Raw genomic sequence first — 20,153 nt, 5'->3', positions numbered from 1 at the left:
TAAAAAAAAAAAAAAAAAATCCCAGAATGTTCCAAAATGCAAAACTTGAAATTGCTAGACAGTGGCAACTATTTACATAGCATTTACATTGTATTACATATGGTAAGTCGAGGTGATTTAAAGTATATGGAACAATATAAAATAGATTATATATAAATAAACTACACAGTTTATGTAAGGGACTTGAGTATCTTGAGATTTTGGTATTTGCAGGGGGTCCTGAAATCCATCTCCCATGGAAACTGAGGCGTTGATTATATTTTTCTGGAGTTTAGAGCTGTTATCTACAGTAAATGTGAAATAAGAGCTACTCTTCCATTTTTGGAGGAGAATCCCAAACATACCTTTTTTTTTAAATCAAAAATTTTTAAGCTATAATCTACATAGAATAAAAAGCAACTCATTTTAAGTGTTGATCAAGTTTAGGAACTTTGAGAAAGGTATAAAGATTTATTCAGTTACCACAACAATCAAGGTTACAAAATTTCCATTACTTCAAAAAGTTCCTTCATGCCCCCCTACAACCAGTTGCTCTCCTGCCACCATTGGCCTTTATTAAGGTATTATTAATCACACCTGCTTTTGTCACTGTAAATTAGTTTTCCCTCCTCTAGACTTTCATACAAATAGCATAGAATATGTGCTTTTCAGGGGATTAGCCTATTTAACTCAATGTAATTTTCTTTTGAAATTCATGTTATGTGTATCAGAACATTCCTTATATTGCTGACTGCTGTTGTTCCATTATATGAATATACCACAACTTTTTAGTTATACCCTCACTTTTTGATAGACTTTTTTCTTTCACTTTTTGACTTTTACAGTAATATGCTCATATGTGGATTATATTTTCATTTCTGTTGACTAAAACCTACCTAGATTTGAAATCAGTAAATTATGTGAAAAATATATGTTTAAATTTATTAAAAAAAAACTTGGCAAACTGTTAAGCAAAGTGGTTGTGCCATTTTGCTTTCCCACTAGCAATTTATGATAGTTATTATATTATAGCTGCATATCTTCACCAACACTTGGTATGGTCACTGTTTAATTTTAGTTAATTCTGCTGCTACGGCTAAGTCACTTCAGTTGTGTTCAACTCTGTGTGACCCCATAGACGGCAGCCCACCAGGCTCCCCTGTCCCTGGGATTCTCCAGGCAAGAACACTGGAGTGGGTTGCCATTTCCTTCTCCAATGCCTGAAAGTGAAAAGTGAAAGTGAAGTTGCTCAGTTGTGTCCGACTCTTCGCGACCCCATGGATTTACAGCCTACCAGGCTCCTCCATCCATGATTTTCCAGGCAAGAGTACTGGAGTGGGGTGCCATTGCCTTCTCCGTTAGTTAATTCTAGCAGGTGTGTTTTGGCATTTCATTCTTTTGAAATTTTTTGTTTCCCTAACAATTAAAATTGTTGGGTATTTTTTATTTTGCATATTTGTCTTTGATATATAGCTTCTGGATTTGTTTAGATCTTTTGCCAGTTGATCTGGATGTCTTCTTATTCCTATATTATGAGAGTTCTTTATACATTCTCAATACAAGTCTTTTGTAAGATAGAAATACTGGGAATATCTTTCCCAGTCTATGACTTGATTTTTAATTTTCTTAGTGGTGTCTTTCAGAGCTGAAGTTTTTAATTTTGACAAAATCCAGTTAAACAGGTTTTAAATTTTTATGATTGTTGCTTTTTGTGTACTACAAAAGTCAGAAGTCTTTGCATACTCCAGCATTATGCATATTTTATTCTTTAATATGTAAGTATTATCATTTTAGATGTTCATTTTAAAAGAGTGATCCATGTCAGTTTCATTCTTTAAGGTAAGAGTTTAAGTTCCCTTTTTCTGTTTTCAATGGATATCCAGTTTTTCCAGAGTCTTTTGTGAAAAGAGATCCTTTTTCTTTTTTTTTTCAGCACTCAGGGTTTATTTAGAGGCACACACTAAAGGAACATCCTATGACCACCCTTTTCATATTAGTGATAAAGGGAAATGTAGAGATAAAGCAATATATTTTCTGTTGTCAATTTGCTTTTATTTGTTTTAATGTAAATTGACGGACTCCTTCTTTCTCGTGTGTCTTCAAGCTGTGGCCCAGCCACTGACCGCTCTTGAAGGCTCGACTTTTCACTTTGATATGCGACAGCCTGTGTTAGGAAACTTGGTGCATCTTGTCAAGTCCTTGGGTGTAAACTAACCTGCAGCTTCAACCAGCCTCCCACAGGTGCGCCCTGAAGGCACCTTGACTTGGGCCAAATTTTCTCATCTCCTTTTGTAATAGCAAACTATTTTCAGTAGCATGCTGCCTGCAATTTTCTAAAAACCTTTCAACCACACAGAATCTTTATGTAAGGTAAAGACAATATTTGAACAGTGAGAAAGAAGCTCATACTACAGATAAAGTAGGGAAATGGGCGTTTGGAAATATTCCCATCATTATACTAATATGATATTTTTTCTTCTGCCCAAAATGCTACGTGTCACTAATAAAAGTACTCCTATCTAGACAGTTGAGAACTGGTTTTAAATCTTCCAAATGTAGATTTTCACTGGATTTTTTTTTTTTTTTTAATTTTACTGTGCTTTGCTTTAGTGAACTTTATAGATACATTTTTTTTTTTTTTTCCTTGTTAATTTTCTGTTTAGTTGATCTATCCATAGGTGTGAGTGGGGTATTAAAGTCTCCCACTATTATTGTGTTATTGTTAATTTCTCCTTTCATACTTGTTAGCATTTGTCTTACATACTGCGGTGCTCCCATGTTGGGTGGATATATATTTATAATTGTTATATCTTCTTCTTGGATTGATCCTTTGATCATTATGTAGTGACCTTCTTTGTCTCTTTTCACAGCCTTTGTTTTAAAGTCTAATTTATCTGATACGAGTATTGTGACTCCTGCTTTCTTTTGGTCCCTATTTGCATGGAAAATCTTTTTCCAGCCCTTCACTTTCAGTCTGTATGTGTCCCCTGTTTTGAGGTGGGTCTCTTGTAGACAACATATGTAGGGGTCTTGTTTTTGTATCCATTCAGCCAGTCTTTGTCTTTTGGTTGGGGCATTCAACCCATTTACGTTTAAGGTAATTACTGTTAAGTATGATCCCGTTGCCATTTACTTTATTGTTTTGGGTTCGAGTTTATACACCATTTTTGTGTTTCCTGTCTAGAGAATATCCTTTAGTATTTTTTGGAGAGCTGGTTTGGTGGTGCAGAATTCTCTCAGCTTTTGCTTGTCTGAAAAGCTTTTGATTTCTCCTTCATACTTGAATGAGATCCTTGCTGGGTACAATAATCTGGGCTGTAGGTTATTTTCTTTCATCATTTTAAGTATGTCTTGCCATTCCCTCCTGGCTTGAAGAGTTTCTATTGAAAGATCAGCTGTTATCCTTATGGGAATTCCCTTGTGTGTTATTTGTTGTTTTTCCCTTGCTGCTTTTAATATTTGTTCTTTGTGTTTGATCTTTGTTAATTTGATTAATATGTGTCTTGGGGTGTTTCTCCTTGGGTTTATCCTGTTTGGGACTCTCTGGGTTTCTTGGACTTGGGTGATTATTTCCTTCCCCATTTTAGGGAAGTTTTCAACTATTATCTCCTCAAGTATTTTCTCATGGTCTTTCTTTTTGTCTTCTTCTTCTGGAACCCCTATGATTCGAATGTTGTAGCGTTTAATATTGTCCTGGAGGTCTCTGAGATTGTCCTCATTTCTTTTAATTCGTTTTTCTTTTATCCTCTCTGATTCATTTATTTCTACCATTCTATCTTCTAATTCACTAATCCTATCTTCTGCCTCTGTTATTCTACTATTTGTTGCCTCCAGAGTGTTTTTAATTTCATTTATTGCATTATTCATTATATATTGACTTTTTTATTTCTTCTAGGTCCTTGTTAAACCTTTCTTGCATCTTCTCAATCCTTGTCTCCAGGCTATTTATCTGTGATTCCATTTTGATTTCAAGATTTTGGATCAATTTCACTATCATTATTTGGAATTCTTTATCAGGTAGATTCCCTATCTCTTCCTCTTTTGTTTGGTTTGGTGGGCATTTATCCTGTTCCTTTATCTGCTGGGTATTCCTCTGTGTCTTCATCTTGTTTAAATTGCTGATTTTGGGAGTCCTTTCTGTATTCTGGCAGTTTGTGGAGTTCTCTTTATTGTGGCGTTTCCTCGCTGTGTGTGGGTATGTAGAGGTGGCTTGTCAAGGTTTCCTGGTTAGGGAAGCTTGTGTCGGTGTTCTGGTGGGTGGAGCTGTATTTCTTCTCTTTGTTCAGTCGCGCTGTGGGGAGGGAGGGAGGGATGCTGCAAACAAATGACACTGGCATGTGCTCGCAATGCCTCAGCCCACTGGGTCTGCCCCCGCTCACAGCGCGTGTAGCCTCCCTGCCCACACTGCTCAGGCTCTAGGTTGTTCCGCCGGGAACAATCCGAGGCTGGCCCTGGGTTGCATGCACCTCCCAGGTCCAAGCCGCTCAGGTTCAGGCACTCAGGTAGTCCTCAGGGGTGGAGACTCAGTTGGGCCTGCGTTTTGTGCTCTTCCCAGGTCCGAGCAGCTCAGGTGATGAGGTGTTTGGCGAGCGCCAATGCTGCGACTTATCGCCTCCCCGCCACTCGGTTATCTGGGTGTAAAACCGGCGCACCTTCTCAGGCAGATGTTGACCGTCCAGACCCCCAATAAGTTTTAGTTAGCAAAGAAGCCAGTTTTATAGATAATGTCTCTCTGGGGCTGCGATTGCCCCCTTCCGGCTCTGGCTGCCTGTCACCGGAGGGGGAAGGTCTGCAGCCGGCTATCTCTGTTTAGTCCTTTGTTCCGTGCACGGGCTGGCGGTGTCTTAGGTTAGGGCTGGCTTTTCGCATGGTAGATATCCCACAGTCTAGTTTGCTAGCCCAAATTATTTCGCTCAGATAGTGCTCAGGGTATTCAGGCCAGATTCTTACTCTCAGCGATGCAGCCCGCGCCGCGCCTCCCTGCCCAGCCCCCGCTTGCTAATGGCGGATGCAGGCGTCTGCGCTGCTTCTCTGCTGGGGGAGTTACCGTAGGGCTCGCAATATGCGAGTTTTAATTGTTTATTTATTTTTTCTCCCTGTTATGTTGCCCTCTGTGCTTCCAAAGCTCGGCACGGATTCGGCAGTGAGAAGGTTTCCTGGTGTTTGGAAACTTCTCTCTTTTTAAGACTCCCTTCCCAGGACGGAACTCCGTCCCTCCCTCTTTTGTCTCTTTTATTGTCTTTAATATTTTTTCCTACCTCCTTTCAAGGAGTTGGGTTGCTTTTCTGGGTGCCTGATGTCCTCTGCCGGCATTCAGAAGTTGTTTTGTGGAATTTACTCGACGTTTAAATGCTCTTTTGCTGAATTTGTGGGGGAGAAAGTGTTTTCCCCGTCCTACTCCTCCGCCATCTTGGCGCCTTCCCTCCCTTTTTCTACTGAATTATATCGGAGCCTTTGTTGACAATCAGTTGATCATGTGTGTACGTGTTTTTTATAGTCTGTTTAATTCATTTGTGTATTTAAACTTTCACCAAGATAACAGTTTTATTTAGGGTATTAAGTCCTGGTATCAGGTAATGTGAACCTACCAAATTATTTTAGGTATAATAGGTATTTGACATTTTCCTATAAATTTTCAAATCAACTCATCAGTTCAGTTCAGTCACTCAATTGTGTCTGATTCTTTGCGACCCCATGAATCGCAGCACGCCAGGCCTCCCTGTCCATCACCATCTCCCGGAATTCACTCAAACTCACGTCCATCGAGTCGGTGATGCCATCCAGCCATCTCATCCTCTGTCGTCCCCTCTTCCTCCTGCCCCCAATCCCTCCCAGCATCAGAGTCTTTTCCAATGAATCAACTCTTCACATGAGGTAGCCAAAGTACTGGAGTTTCAGCTTTAGCATCATTCCTTCCAAAGAAATCCCAGGGCTGATCTCCTTTAGAATGGACTAGTTGGATCTCCTTGCAGTCCAAGGGACTCTCAAGAGTCTTCTCCAACACCACAGTTCAAAAGCATCAATTCTTCGGCACTCAGCTTTCTTCACAGTCAACTCTCACATCCATACATGATCACTGGAAAAACCATAGCCTTGACTAGACAGATCTTTGTTGGCAAAGTAACGTCTCTGCTTTTTAATATGATGTCTAGGTTGGTCATAACTTTTCTTCCAAGGAGTAAGTGTCTTAATTTCATGGCTGCAGTCACCATCTGCAGTGATTTTGGAGCCCAAGAAAATAAAGTCTGACGCTGTTTCCATCTATTTCCCATGAAGTGATGGGACCAGATGCCATGATCTTCATTTTCTGAATGTTGAGCTTTAGGCCAACTTTTTCACTCTCCTCTTTCACTTTCGTCAAGAGGCTTTTTAGTTCCTCTTCACTTTCTGCCATAAAGGTGGTGTCATCTGCATATCTGAGGTTATTCATATTTCTCCCGGCAATCTTGATTCCAGCTTTTGTTTCTTCCAGCGTTTCTCATGATGTACCCTGCGTATGAGTTAAATAAGCAGGGTGACAATATACAGCCTTGACGTACTCCCTTTCCTACTTGGAACTAGTCTGTTGTTCCATGTCCAGTTCTAACTGTTGCTTCCTGACCTGCATACAAATTTCTCAAGAGGCAGGTCAGGTGGTCTGGTATTCCCATCTCTTTCAGAATTTTCCACAGTTTGTTTTGATCCACACAGTCAAAGGCTTTGGCATAGTCAATAAAGCAGAAATAGATGTTTTTCTGGAACTATCTTGCTTTTTCCATGATCCAGCGGATGTTGGCAATTTGATCTCTGGTTCCTCTGCCTTTTCTAAAACCAGCTTGAACATCTGGAAGTTCACGGTTCACATGTTGCTGAAGCCTGGCTTGGAGAATTTTGAGCATTACTTTACTAGCATGTGAGATGAGTGCAATTGTGCGGTAGTCTGTATAAAACAATCTAATGGATTGTGATTTAGTTTTCAAAGATTTATAAGTTGGTTGGAGATAATTGTTAGGTTAACAGTAGTAAGTCTTCTGAACCATGGACCTAGTGTATTTCCATGTTTGCTTAGGTCTTTTATAATTTCTCTCAACAGTGTTTTATAGATTCCAGTGCACAGGTCTTACAAATATTTTCTTAATTTTATTTTTTAACTTCATTCTCAGTTGTTTGTTGTTAGTATATAAAATAGAATTGATTTTTTTTTTATATTTTGAGATAAATATGCTGTGACCGTGATAAATTTACTTATTATTTCCTGTACTTTCTACATATCTGGTTATGTCTGTGAATGCAGTTTACCTTCGCCCTTTCCAATCTGTTTGCCTTGTATTTTTCGTTCTTTATTCATTGTCTGCAGTGTTCAATACAACTGGTGAGAGCAGCTATCCTTGTCTTGCTCCTGATCTTAGGGGAAAAACAACCTTTAACCATAAGTATGATATTATGTATAAATCTTTTGTAGTTGCATTTCATTAAGTTGAGGAGTTCTATTTCTAAAGTCGAGAGTTTTTAATACAAGTGTAACGGATGTTAAATTTTGCCTAATGCTTTTTTTCATTTGAAATGACCATAGGCTTTTCCTACTATATTCTGATATAATGAGGATTATATGTATTGATTGTCAGGTATTATACCAATCTAGCATTCCAGTGATAAGCACCACTTGTTCATGTGTTATGCTTTTTATATTATCCCTTTATACAATTCACTCTTATTTTTTGGTTTTTAATTGGTATTCATCAAGGCTATTGGTCTGTAATTTTACCTTTTTCTGGTTTTGGTAACTGTATAAGATTCACCTCATAAAAGGAATAGGGAAGTATTCCTCAGTCCTTTATTTTTAAGAAGTTAGTGTAGTATTATCATTAACTCTTAAATGTTTCACAGGACTTACCTTGAAGTCTTCTGGACCTGGAAAAATCTTTGTGGGAACTTCTTGAATTGCAAACTCAGTATCTTTAATAGTTAAGGGTTTTCAGTTTTTTTTTCCTTTGGTATCATGTTTTTAAGTGAAAATATTTGTCCATTTCATCTACACTGTCTAATTTGTTGCCTTTAATTTGTTTATGCTGTAATCTCTTTGTTCTGTTTAATATCTGCTGGATCTGATAGTGGCCATATGCGGCATCCCTCTTTACTTCTTAAATGTCTAACTAGTGTTTTACCTTTTTTTGTGAGGGGCAGGGGGCTATGCTTGGTGCTGTTTCAGGTCTTTATTGCTGCATGGGCTTCTCTATTAATAGTTGTGACACACCAACTTAGTTGCCCCATGGCATGCAGGATCTTAGTTCCCTGACCAGGGATGGAACCCATGTTCCCTGGATTGGAAGGTGGATTCTTAACCACTGGACCACCAGGGAAGTCCTTAGAGGTTTTACATTTTAATGATACTTTGAAGTATCTGGCTTTTCGTTTCACTGATTTTTTTTCCCCCCTGTTGCTTGCTTATTTCCTATTTTACTGATTTTTCCTTTTTTCCAAACTATTTCCTTTACTTGCTTTGAGTTTAGCATATTCTTTTTTAAAGCTACTTAAGATAAAAGTTTAAATTATTGATATTAAATCTTTCTTGTTTCCTAATATAAAGTGAAAGTGAAGTTGCTCAGCCGTGTCCGACTCTGTGCAATCCCATAGATGGCCTCCCACCAGGCTCCCCCATCCCTGGGATTCTCCAGGCAAGAACACTGGAGTGGGTTGCCATTTCCTTCTCCAAAGCATGAAAGTGAAAAGTGAAAGTGAAGTTGCGTAGTCGTGTCCGACTCTTTGAGACCCCATGGACTGCAGCCCACCAGGCTCCTCCATCCATGGGATTTTCCAGGCAAGAGTACTGGAGTGGGATGCCATTGCCTTCTCCAGGGGATCCTCCCGACTCAGGGATCAAACCCAGGTCTCCCGCATTGTAGGCAGACGCTTTACCGTCTGAGCCACCAGGAAATATATTATGAGTCCTGCTTTTTTATACATTTTTTATAATCTCAGTCTTGGGACTCCCCTGGCAGTCCAGTGGTTAAGACTCCATGCTTCCAATGCAGGGGGCAGGCATTCAGTCCCTCGTTAGGGAACTAAGATCCCACAAGCCACGTGGGAGTGTTTAGTTCTAAAGTTGGAGTCAGGGCTGCTATTTTGCTCTTTGTTTTCTGATTACCTGACCTGTTTTATTTTAAATCTTTTAAATATACTTTATATTTTAGTGCAATTTTACATTCAGAGAAAAATTAAGTAGAAAGTACAGTGAGTTTCCATTTATTCCCTACCCTGACAAATGCATAGGCTTCCCTAATATCAGTATCTTGTACCAGAGTGGTATGTTGTTAAAATCAGCGACCTACACTGATATATCATTGTCATCCAAAGTTCATAGTTTATATTAGGGTTCATTTTTGGTGCTGTTTATTCTATAGATTTTGACAAATATATAGTGTTATGTATCTGCCATTATAATATTATACAGACTAATTTCACTGCTCTAAAAATCCTCTGTCCTCTGCCTACTCATCCCTCCCTCTCCTCTATAATCTGTAATAGTGGCAACCACTGATCTTTTTATCTTTTCTCTATAGCCTTTTCAGATTGGGCTTCTTAACACATTTAAGATTCCCCCTAACCTGATTTTATGCATCTGTTCCTACATTTTGTTTTACTTTGTGTCAGTCAGTACTGACACAATAATGAATTTTCATTATTCATTTTCATTTCTCTGTTGCATCTGTAGTTACATCATCTTGCATTGTTTTTTGTGGTTTCTTTAGGGATTATAGTATGCAGCTTCTATAGTATAGTATCTTTAACTTATCATGATTTATTAGAGATAATGCTGAATTACTTAAGGTAAAATAAATCAGCTTGCAACATTGTATTTTCATTTACTGACTTCCATGGTTTGCTCTTTGGTTCTCCATGTGTTTGATATTTCTGTTTGTAATTAATGGTGTTAAAATGCTTGCTTTAAACCAAGAGTCTACAGCCCTTAGGTTATATCCAGTCTGCTACATGTTTTTGTACAGATTGTGAGTTAAGAATAGTTCTTCTATTTTAAATGTTGGAAAAAATACAAAATCAAAATATTTCTGACCTATTTAAGTTTTTGAAATTTAAATCTCAGTGTCCAAACATGAAGTTTTATTGAAACACAACATTGCTCATTCATTTTATAAATTCTCCATGATTGTTTTCATGCTAAAACAGCAGAAAAATGTTCACCAATTGCTGCTAAAAACTTTTTTTAAAAATGGAAGGAAATGAATATAGTCTTTTTAATAAAACTTTTCTCCAATTCTTCATTCTTTCCTAAAGACCTTGTTTATCATCTGGTGTCATTTTTACCTTCAGCCTGAAGACCTTTTTTTTTTTTTTCCCACCATTTTTGGTACAGTTTTGCTAGTGATGAATTCTTTCAGACTTTATCTGCTCATATAGCTTTATGTCACCTTTGTTTTTAATAGGTAATGTTGCTGAGTACAGAATTCTTGGTTGATGTTCTCTTAGGCTTTTAGCAGTTTGATTAGGATTTTCTGAGTGTAGTTTTCTTTTGTTTTTATTCTTTTGGGGTTCATTAAGCTTTTTTAATGTATAAGTCAAGTTTTTGCTTATTTTGAATATGTTATGCCATTATTTCCTTAAAATTTTTTCAGGTCTTTTTTTTTCCTCTTTCTCTGGGACTCCAATTATATCTGTCTTGCATTACTTTGAAATGGACCCAAAAATCTCTGTGAATCCGTTATTCATTTTTTTCTTTTTCATTTCCTTTCTATTCAGATGGCTTAATTTCTGTTGATCAAAATAGTCATACTTTATTTTATTATGCTTTTTTAAATTTCACTTTGCAGATATTTCATTTTTACAAATTGAAGGATTTTAGCAGTCCTGAGTTGAGCAAGTCTATAGGAGCCATTTTTCCAGCAGTATTTAGTATTTGCTCATGTCTCTGTCAAGATGGCTATTCCTGAAATATTTCACTTTATCATTATTATTGTATTTGTTATCATCTGTAGTCAGTGATCTTTGATGTTACTATTACAAAAAGATTACAACTCACAGAAAGCTCTAGTGATGATCAACACATTTTATCTAAGTATTTTTTAATTCAGACAGGCATATACATTGTTTTTTAGACATAATGCCATTGCACACTTAATAGACTACAATATAATGTACATGTAACTTTTATATGCAGTGCATAATCAAAAGAATTTTTGTGACTGGCTTTATTGCAATGATTATTGTAGTGGTCTAGAACTGAAACTGTGATGTCTCCAAAGTATGTCTGCATTTACAAGGTTAATGTTTGTTCCTTTTCCTATGCTATTGAGCCTATATAGTGAAATCTTCATTTCATTTATTATACTTGGTAGGTCTAGAATTTTCAGTTCATGTTTTTTTTATCAGTTTATGTTTCAAGATTCCATGCCAGATTTTTCATTACTTCTTTGGAGAAGGAAATGGCAACCCACTCCAGTGTTCTTGCATGGAGAATCCCAGGGACCGGGGGAGCCTGGTAGGCTACCGTCTCTGGGGTTGCACAGAGTCGGACACAACTGAAGTGACTTAGCAGTTAGCAGTTGGACACATTTAGAACAGCTGTTTTGAAGCCTTTTTTTTTTTTTTGCAAAATCCAACATCTAGGCCCACTAGGAATTAGTTTCCATGAACTATTTTTTTCTGAATATGGGTTATATTCCCCCTCTTATTTTTCTGTTTACATATCTGGTAATTTTTGCTAGAAACCAGGATCTTTTGAATAATGTGTTGTAGTAATCCAAATTCTGTATGTCTTGTTTTTTGAGGATTTTTGTTTATTTTTCTTCTAGTAGACAATTAACTTGCTTGGAATCAAGCTTCAAACCCTGCCCTCCCTGTCCTCTTACCTACACCCCAAGTGTGAAGCAGCTGATAGTTAGGTCTCTTCAGCTTCCTCCTGCTGCTTTTTTCACTCTGGTCCCGTGATGAGTGATGTTCATGTACTTTTAGTTCTCAAAGAACTGGTATATATTAACGTTTAGATTTGAGGGCTTACTTTCTGCGGTACTCTTTCTTCTAGTGTTTCACCCTTTTATAATTCCTGCTGCTTTGTTAGCCCCAACTTTCTGACACCTCAGTCCACTAAGGCTGTAGGTTCTGCTTAACTTATAAGCAGGTTGTGTAATGCTGTTAATCAAAAATGCAGAAATCTCGGAATCTCACTCAGTACACTTCTGGTTTTCAAAACTCTTTTCTCGTGTCTGTTTGCTTTTTCCTAAGTCTCCTTTGATCTCTCTTAACAATTGCTTAGTTTGACTATCAAACTAGAGTTCTGGCAAAATTTATACTCAGATTTGGAGTCTCATTCTTCCTGTAGTTTTCTCACTTCTAGATAAATGTCGCTAAATCTTCAGCTCACCTACTAGTCCTCAATTCTGTCCTCTGTCACCTTTGAGGAAGTAAACTGGTTTTCTGCCTGCAGAGCTGTGGACTTTGGGGTGGATACCTTCATGCAAAATAGCCACAAACTTAAGAATTCTTACTCATTGTTATTGCTTAAGAATAAACTCTTCTCCAATTTTTGCTTACTTTGGTGTCCTTCCAGTGCCTTCTATTACTTATTTATTATGTATTGTGTACAGATTTTAAAATTATCATCTGAGGGATTGTTTTCTTGACCAGTTCACTCTATTATTGCTGGATATGTCACATTCATGCATTTTTTAGAATTTATTTTTAATCAAAGGATAATTGCTTTACAATAATGTGTTGGTTTATACTATACATCAACATGAATCAGCCATAGGTATACATATGTCCTCTCCCTCTTGAACCTCCCTCCCATCTCACATCCATTCCACCCCTCTAGGTTGTCGCAGAGCCCCAGTTGGAGTTCCTGAGTCATACAACAAATTCTCATTGGCTATCTATTTTACTTATGGTAGTATGTAAATACTACATACATGCCCATGCATTTTAAAACCATATTCTTCCTGCATAACACATTAATCTTAAAGGAGAAAAAAAATTACCTCATTGGTGAAGCCTGAAAAATTGTTCTGCCTTGTAATACACTGTAACATACTTCTGTTGTAGTACCCTTACCACCAGTCTTGTAGATTTGCGTTGACACATACTTTCTTAAAAGTATGTGTTTAAAAAAAAAAAAGTATGTGTTGCATGCTTTGCAGCTGTAACTTCTTGTGAGCAGAGACTGTGTTTTGTATATCTTGGCACCCCAGTAAACTAACGCAATTTGGGATTACAAAGTGACTTCACAATACATTTTTAGAATGCGTTATTAAGTAAATTTGGTGGCAAGTATTTCTACTTTGATTTTTTGTTGTTGTTGCTTCCCTTACAATCTAAATCACAAAACAAGAAAAATGGTAGGCTTTCTTTACAAGTTTCATATGAATGCCAGAAAGGAGCAGGATCAAAACTAGTCCCCAAGGACTTCCCTGGCAGTCCAGTGGTTAAGACTCTGTGCTTTCACTGCAGGGAGCACCAGTTCAGTCCCTGGGTGGGGACCTGAGATCCCACATGCTATATAGGACAGCCAAAAGATAAAATAAGTTATAAAATAAAAATCTAGTCCCCTATTTCTGGTCAATTTTCTAATCACAGTTCCAAACCATTATAGGGATCAGTGTCATTCAAAGATGTGACTGTGGACTTCAGTCAGGAGGAGTGGCAGCACCTGGATCCTGCTCAGAAGACACTCTACATGGATGTAATGTTGGAAAACTATTGCCATCTCATTTCTGTAGGTAAGAAAAATTCTTTGAAACTTTCAGTAGCATGCATTTCCTTTGAGAGTGCCTAAAATACATGTGATCTTGGATTTCAGGGATGAATTCTTTTTGGTTGACACAAAGGATAATTGTGTCTTCACTTGCTTAGTACAAGGTGTTAAGTTTACTCTTACATGAAGGAGTATCTTACTTTACAGAATGGAAATTCAACTTATTGATTTTTCAAATGTATTAACATCTAAGCAACTTAATCCAAATCTTCCCTTAATCAGGGTGTCACATGACCAAGCCTGATGTGATCCTCAAATTGGAACGAGGAGAAGAACCATGGACATCATTTAAAGGTCATACCTGCTTAGGTGAGTTTCTGACTCTCAGGCAGATGAGATCTAGTGAAAAATAAATTTAAAGTGGTTGTGTGGTGGGCAACACCTTTGAAATGTTTTGGTAGTGTCCTTTTAAAGGGTCCTAACCTTTGAAATGACCATTGTGCCTGCAAAAATCTCAAATTACACTTTCAAATACCACTCACCCTATATAATAGATTTTCCTAATTTGCTTGTCACTCTTACTTGCCTAATTGATTGCCTAACTGCCACTCTTAATCAAAATGTACTGTAAGCCTTCCTTCTTTTAGATCTTTTCATCCATTTCTGTCCTTTTCTAGCTTTCTCAGTCCCTTATCATCTAGCCATTGTATAGGTTTCTTTTAGGCATTCTTATCTATCTTTAAGAAAGAAAAAATTCTTTGTTAATATTTCTCAGGTGCTTTCTGGTTTATCTCCATATCTTTAGTATCATTTCAGATTTGTTTGCTATGCTAACTCTGAGTTCCCATTCTCACCACAAGTCTAGCTGTTAATTTAAAAATTCTCTTGCCTTGACCAAGACAGATAATTCCATAGTTACTATTTTTTTACAGTAAGTTTTCATGGTTCATTGTATATCGATGATCATCTTACCTGAAACCGTCCCTTGCTTTGGGTAAAACATTGACTTGTTCTTACCCTGATTCTCTCAGTGATTATTTCCAGCTTGGTCTGTTCTCTTTACACTCTGGCCACATTGCCTGGAACAGTGCCTTATACATAATAGTCACACAAATCTTTTTTTTTTTTTTAATGTATATTATTTCTCTAGACTCTGAGTCTTTTTTCTCTAATTTGTCATCAAGAGATCTACCTTTTAATTATAGTAGTATCATCCATTCTGAGAACTTAAACTCTTTGTTTTATATAGATACCTCTAGCATTGACATTCTTGGCACATTTCTCCCACCTTCACTCTAGTCCTTCATAAGTCCTGCACTCTGATGTCTTACTTATTCCAACTTTCCTAGCTCTTAAATTCTTTCCCACTAACTATTTCCAGATTATTTTGTTCCTGCTGTGATACCAGCTTGATTGTCTCTGTCATAATCTTTTGGGAACCTCTTCACAGTTTGTGCTTATAAGCCTGTGAAATATATTTACATCCTCCTATATTTTATTTTTCGCTGTAGTTTTCTCACTTCTACATAAATATCATACAGATTGACAGCTACCGTATTTCATGTCTTGAAATTGTAATTACAGTTTGGCTTTGCTATAATTTTTGTCCTAATTTTTTCAACTTACATTGTTACTTTCCTGATAGGATACTTGTTCTCTACTTCTTTTTGTTAATTATATGAAACTGAAATTCTCCTTTATACAAGGAGTACCATAGTAAGCTGTCATGTGGTCTTTTCAAGTGTTTCTCTTTTGTGGAAACTCTTGCTAATTTCCACTTGATCTAGTCTCCTAAATGTCCTCTATACATGTAAGGTTTATCATGTCTGTACTTTTCACTGTGTTCACCCTTCCATATAATGTGTATCTTTGAAGTCATGATTTCTTATCCTTGCTCTTCCCTGACTACTCCCCAGCATATCCACCTCTCCTTTTTCTTCATTCCCATGTTGCTTATAACTGTGACACATACAACTCTTAAAGATTATATAATTTGATACTTGACTGTACATGGTTTATACTTAAGGATTCATTCTTTCAAAGATAATATCCTTTGTACTTTCTTTGGTGTAGTATATATGTTAAGTAGTCAGTTGCTTTTTTTCTGTTTGTGGAACTGTATAGGGGAGATCTCTTTGTCCTCCATTCACAAAGCATGTACTGATAAGTCCTTTCAGAAGTATTTGCTCAGGTCATGGCTCTGTACATCTGATTGAAGTGGTGGATTCTAACAGACACTACCTATCTATGATCTGCAGTGTTAATGTAAACTCAGAAGAATACAAAGAAAATAACCAATAAAGAATTTCAATAAAGAGTTATGAGAAAAGATTATTGTCAAAGTTTGCATTTTTAATGAAATATTTATGATACAATGTAAGCTTGTAAAAAGATTTGTTAGAATTATTTTTATAAACTATAATTGTTTTCAAGTTATAAAGAAACAGTCCTTAAATTGATGGTGGGGCATATGTGAAGAGTTTTGATATCATGGAGTGGTAGCATTTTCTTGAAGATTCTCTAAATATGATTAGAAATAAGACTAGGAAAAAAGTCAGCTGATTAAAAGAATGTAAGTAAAGCATGTGATTAGGAATAAGTGAGGTATATATACAGCAATAAATATGAGGCTTTACTTGTTATGGGTGAGATTTTTCAGATATGTGGACAACCCTGAAAACTTGTTCGAATATATAAAGTGAGTTTAAGTGATGTAAAGTTTTGTTTACAGGAGAAATTCCTTCTATGTTAGTACTGGAGGCAATGAACTCAGGAAGAAACAGACTTTTGAGCCTAGATTTAACATTGTTGCATTAGATATGGATGATCTCAAATATAACTATAAATTTATAAGAGAAATAAAGGCTAAGGTTAATGAGTGATCTAGAACCACAGGGAGCAATCTTTCTGGTCCACATATGGAAAACTGGAGTTAAGAATGTTACTGTATCGGAGAAAGACTTGATTCTTTCTTTAAACCTCAATAATTAAGTTAGCAATTGAAAAGAATAGTTATAATTAATTGTCATGAGTGTTTTCTTATTGAGCAATTTTGAAAGAAAAATAGCAATCTGAATACACCAGTAAACAAAACACTAGTTTGTTTCAAAGTTCCTGTTGGGGGACTTCCCTGGTGATTCAGTGGTTAAGACTCTGGGCTTCCACTGTAGAGGGTATGAGTTCAATCTCTGGTCAGGGAACTAAGATCCTGCATGCTGCACAATTTGGCGAAAAACACCCCATTTGTTTTTAATAAAAATAAAGTTCCTGCTGGGAGTGTTTTCTTTGTACTTACCTCACAAGAAAAAATGACTCCCAGTTATATGGAGGATTAGAGTGTAGACTATAGGATTTTTTTTTCTAAATGCTAGGAAAATAATCAATGCTTGGAAAGATTTATCGATGGCTGTGTGGAAGAGGGGTGGTGGGACAACTGGACGTATTTTACCTGACAATCTAGGGATGAACATTTAAAAGCTCTAATCTGTGTCCTCCAAACACTTACCTCTAAAATTTTCCCTGAACTAGCTTTTCCACTAATTTGTCTTGTTCATCCTACTTAAATCTTAATGCCATAGGTTCAGTTCATTGCCTCTGAATCCACCTATCCAAGCATGAATTCCTCTTCCACTATTCTTGTGTCTCTTCTCTTTACTGCTTCTTGTCTTTGTTTTACTTTCTGTATGAAGTTCTGGTACAAAGTGCAAATGTTACTAGCATTCATTACTTAATATTTCACCTTTTTCCACACTGAGGCAGAGTGTTTAATTTAGGTTCCATGTCTTTTCCCAGGCAAGGAATAGTTTGTCCTTGATCTTTTTTGGCCTCATATATATATACAATTCCTTTTCATAGAAAATATGTAAGATTCACAAGTTGTTATTAATTATATTCTTTTCTAGAAGAAAACTGGAAAGCTGAAGACTTTTTATTGAAATTCAAGGAACAGCAAGATAAATATTCTAGATCAGTTATATTAATCAACCACAAAAAGCTGGTTAACGAGAACCGTAGTACATGTGAAAAGACACTTACTTTGAGTAAAAACCCTATTAATTCAAAAAAGCTACCTCCTGAATATGACACTCGTGAAAAGATTTTAAAAAATGTTTCAGAATTAATCATCAGTAATCTAAGTCCTACAAGAAGGAGACTTAGTGAGTGTAATGGGTATGGGAAATCACTCCTCAATACTAAACCAGAGACAGCTCACTCTGGAGTCAAATCTCATAATCAATGTGGGAGGACCATCAGTCATAATGAAAAGATCACACAATATCATAAGATGGAAACTCCAGCACAGTCATTTGAATATAATGACTGTGAGAAAGCCTTTTTAAAAAGAGGAGGCCCAGTTACACATAGTAGAACTTATAGAAGGGGAAACACATCTGATTATAATAAAAGAAGAAGAACAACCAATATTGAAAAAAAGCATACGTGCACTGAATGTGGGAAGTCCTTTTGCAGGAAATCAGTATTGATTCTGCATCAGGGAATTCACACAGAAGAAAAACCCTATCAATGTCATCAGTGTGGAAATTCATTTAGGAGGAAATCCTATCTCATTGATCATCAGAGAACTCACACGGGAGAGAAACCCTTTGTTTGTAATGAATGTGGTAAGTCTTTCCGCCTAAAGACAGCCCTCACTGATCATCAGCGAACACATACAGGGGAGAAATCATATGAATGTCCACAATGTAGGAATGCCTTTAGATTGAAATCACACCTCATTCGTCATCAGAGAACTCACACAGGAGAGAAACCGTATGAGTGTAGTGACTGTGGAAAGTCTTTCCGCCAGAAGACAACACTCTCCCTACATCAGAGAATTCATACAGGAGAAAAACCCTATATTTGTAAAGAATGTGGAAAGTCCTTTCATCAGAAGGCAAACCTTACTGTACATCAAAGAACTCATACAGGGGAAAAACCCTATATTTGTAATGAATGTGGAAAATCCTTCTCCCAGAAGACAACCCTTGCTCTTCATGAGAAGACTCATAATGAAGAGAAACCTTATATTTGTAATGAATGTGGAAAATCCTTCCGCCAGAAGACAACCCTCGTGGCACATCAGAGAACACATACAGGGGAAAAATCCTATGAATGTCCTCACTGTGGGAAGGCTTTTAGAATGAAGTCATACCTCATTGATCATCACAGAACTCACACAGGAGAGAAACCATATGAATGTAATGAATGTGGAAAATCCTTCAGTCAGAAGACAAATCTCAATTTACATCAGAGAATCCATACAGGAGAGAAACCTTATATTTGTAATGAATGTGGGAAGTCTTTTCGCCAGAAAGCAACCCTCACTGTACATCAGAAAATACATACAGGGCAGAAATCCTATGAATGCCCTCAGTGTGGGAAAGCCTTTAGCAGGAAATCATATCTCATTCATCATCAAAGAACTCATACAGGAGAGAAACCATACAAGTGTAGTGAATGTGGGAAGTGCTTCCGACAGAAGACAAATCTCATTGTACATCAGAGAACTCACACAGGGGAGAAACCTTATATTTGTAATGAATGTGGTAAGTCCTTCAGTTATAAGAGAAATCTTATTGTCCATCAGAGAACTCACAAGGGAGAAAACATGGAAATGCAGTAATAAATGATGTGATTTCTTTGTGAAGCCTTTCTAAGTTATTGTAAAACTTTGTTTTTTTAAAGCATGCTTAAACATATATATGAGGTAATTTTAATCACAAATGTAATAATAATTATTAATTTAATGTACTGTACCACATAAATATTTATCTATGTTTACTAGCATATGAAATGGGTGTGCTCATTGATATTGAACTTTTTATCAGCAATGAAGCTAATTTTCTAAGTTTTTGAGTTCTGACTCAGTTTATTTTTTTAAGTGCTTATATAGTACATGCAGAGGCAAGATACAAAATGGTTATAAGCATCACCCTCCATAAGAGGAAGAAAATATGAAATAAACTTCTTATTGCACTCTTCAGAATAAAATGTAGTTGTTACTACCCCCAAAGTTGACCACTTCCCGGTTTTTAACATGAAATAGTTTTCTTACTTATTCAAACTATATATGTATTTTGTTATTCATTATAAGTTCTTTTGTGTGGTTTCACTCAACGTTTTAAAGATTCATACATTATTGCATGTGGCAGTAGTGTATTCATTTACATTCTGTATACTATTCCATTTTAAGAATATACTGCTATTTATCAATCCTCTTGATGGGTATTTGTATTTTTTTATAATTTTGTGTTGTAATAAAAACATGGCTGTAAATATTCTTGTATATGTCTGTCTGTGGGGGGGTGTGTGTGTGTATGCTTGTATTTCTGTTGATTTTATACAAAGACTGAAATTATTTAATCCCAGGGTGTGTATAAAGGGTTTTCAGTTATGGTTGATACTGCCAGAGATCTCTCAAACTTTTCTCAACATGGGATGATTCACTTTGGAGAGTATTGCGATATACACAGTATATGTAATTCACAGTATA

General features: G+C 36.6%; 1 protein-coding gene across 6 annotated transcripts in view; it reads left to right on the top strand.

Annotated features, from left to right (window-relative positions):
- The window catches only part of ZNF567 (zinc finger protein 567), a 29,909-nt gene extending 9,973 nt beyond the window's left edge, over positions 1-19,936 (top strand). For all 6 annotated transcript variants that reach the window (XM_005218973.5, XM_024978347.2, XM_010814770.3 and 3 more), the window contains 3 exon segments: positions 13,559-13,685; positions 13,943-14,029; positions 17,563-19,936. In XM_005218973.5, coding sequence (XP_005219030.2) covers positions 13,559-13,685; positions 13,943-14,029; positions 17,563-19,283 — 1,935 coding nt within the window. In that variant the 3' untranslated portion in view covers positions 19,284-19,936.
- Positions 19,937-20,153: the final 217 nt, after the last annotated feature.

The sequence above is a fragment of the Bos taurus genome, chromosome 18, assembly GCF_002263795.3.
Source record: "Bos taurus isolate L1 Dominette 01449 registration number 42190680 breed Hereford chromosome 18, ARS-UCD2.0, whole genome shotgun sequence".
NCBI classification, from domain to species: domain Eukaryota; kingdom Metazoa; phylum Chordata; class Mammalia; order Artiodactyla; family Bovidae; genus Bos; species Bos taurus.
The sequence above is the reverse complement of the archived record's forward strand: the minus strand, read 5'-3'. Positions and strand labels throughout refer to the sequence as shown.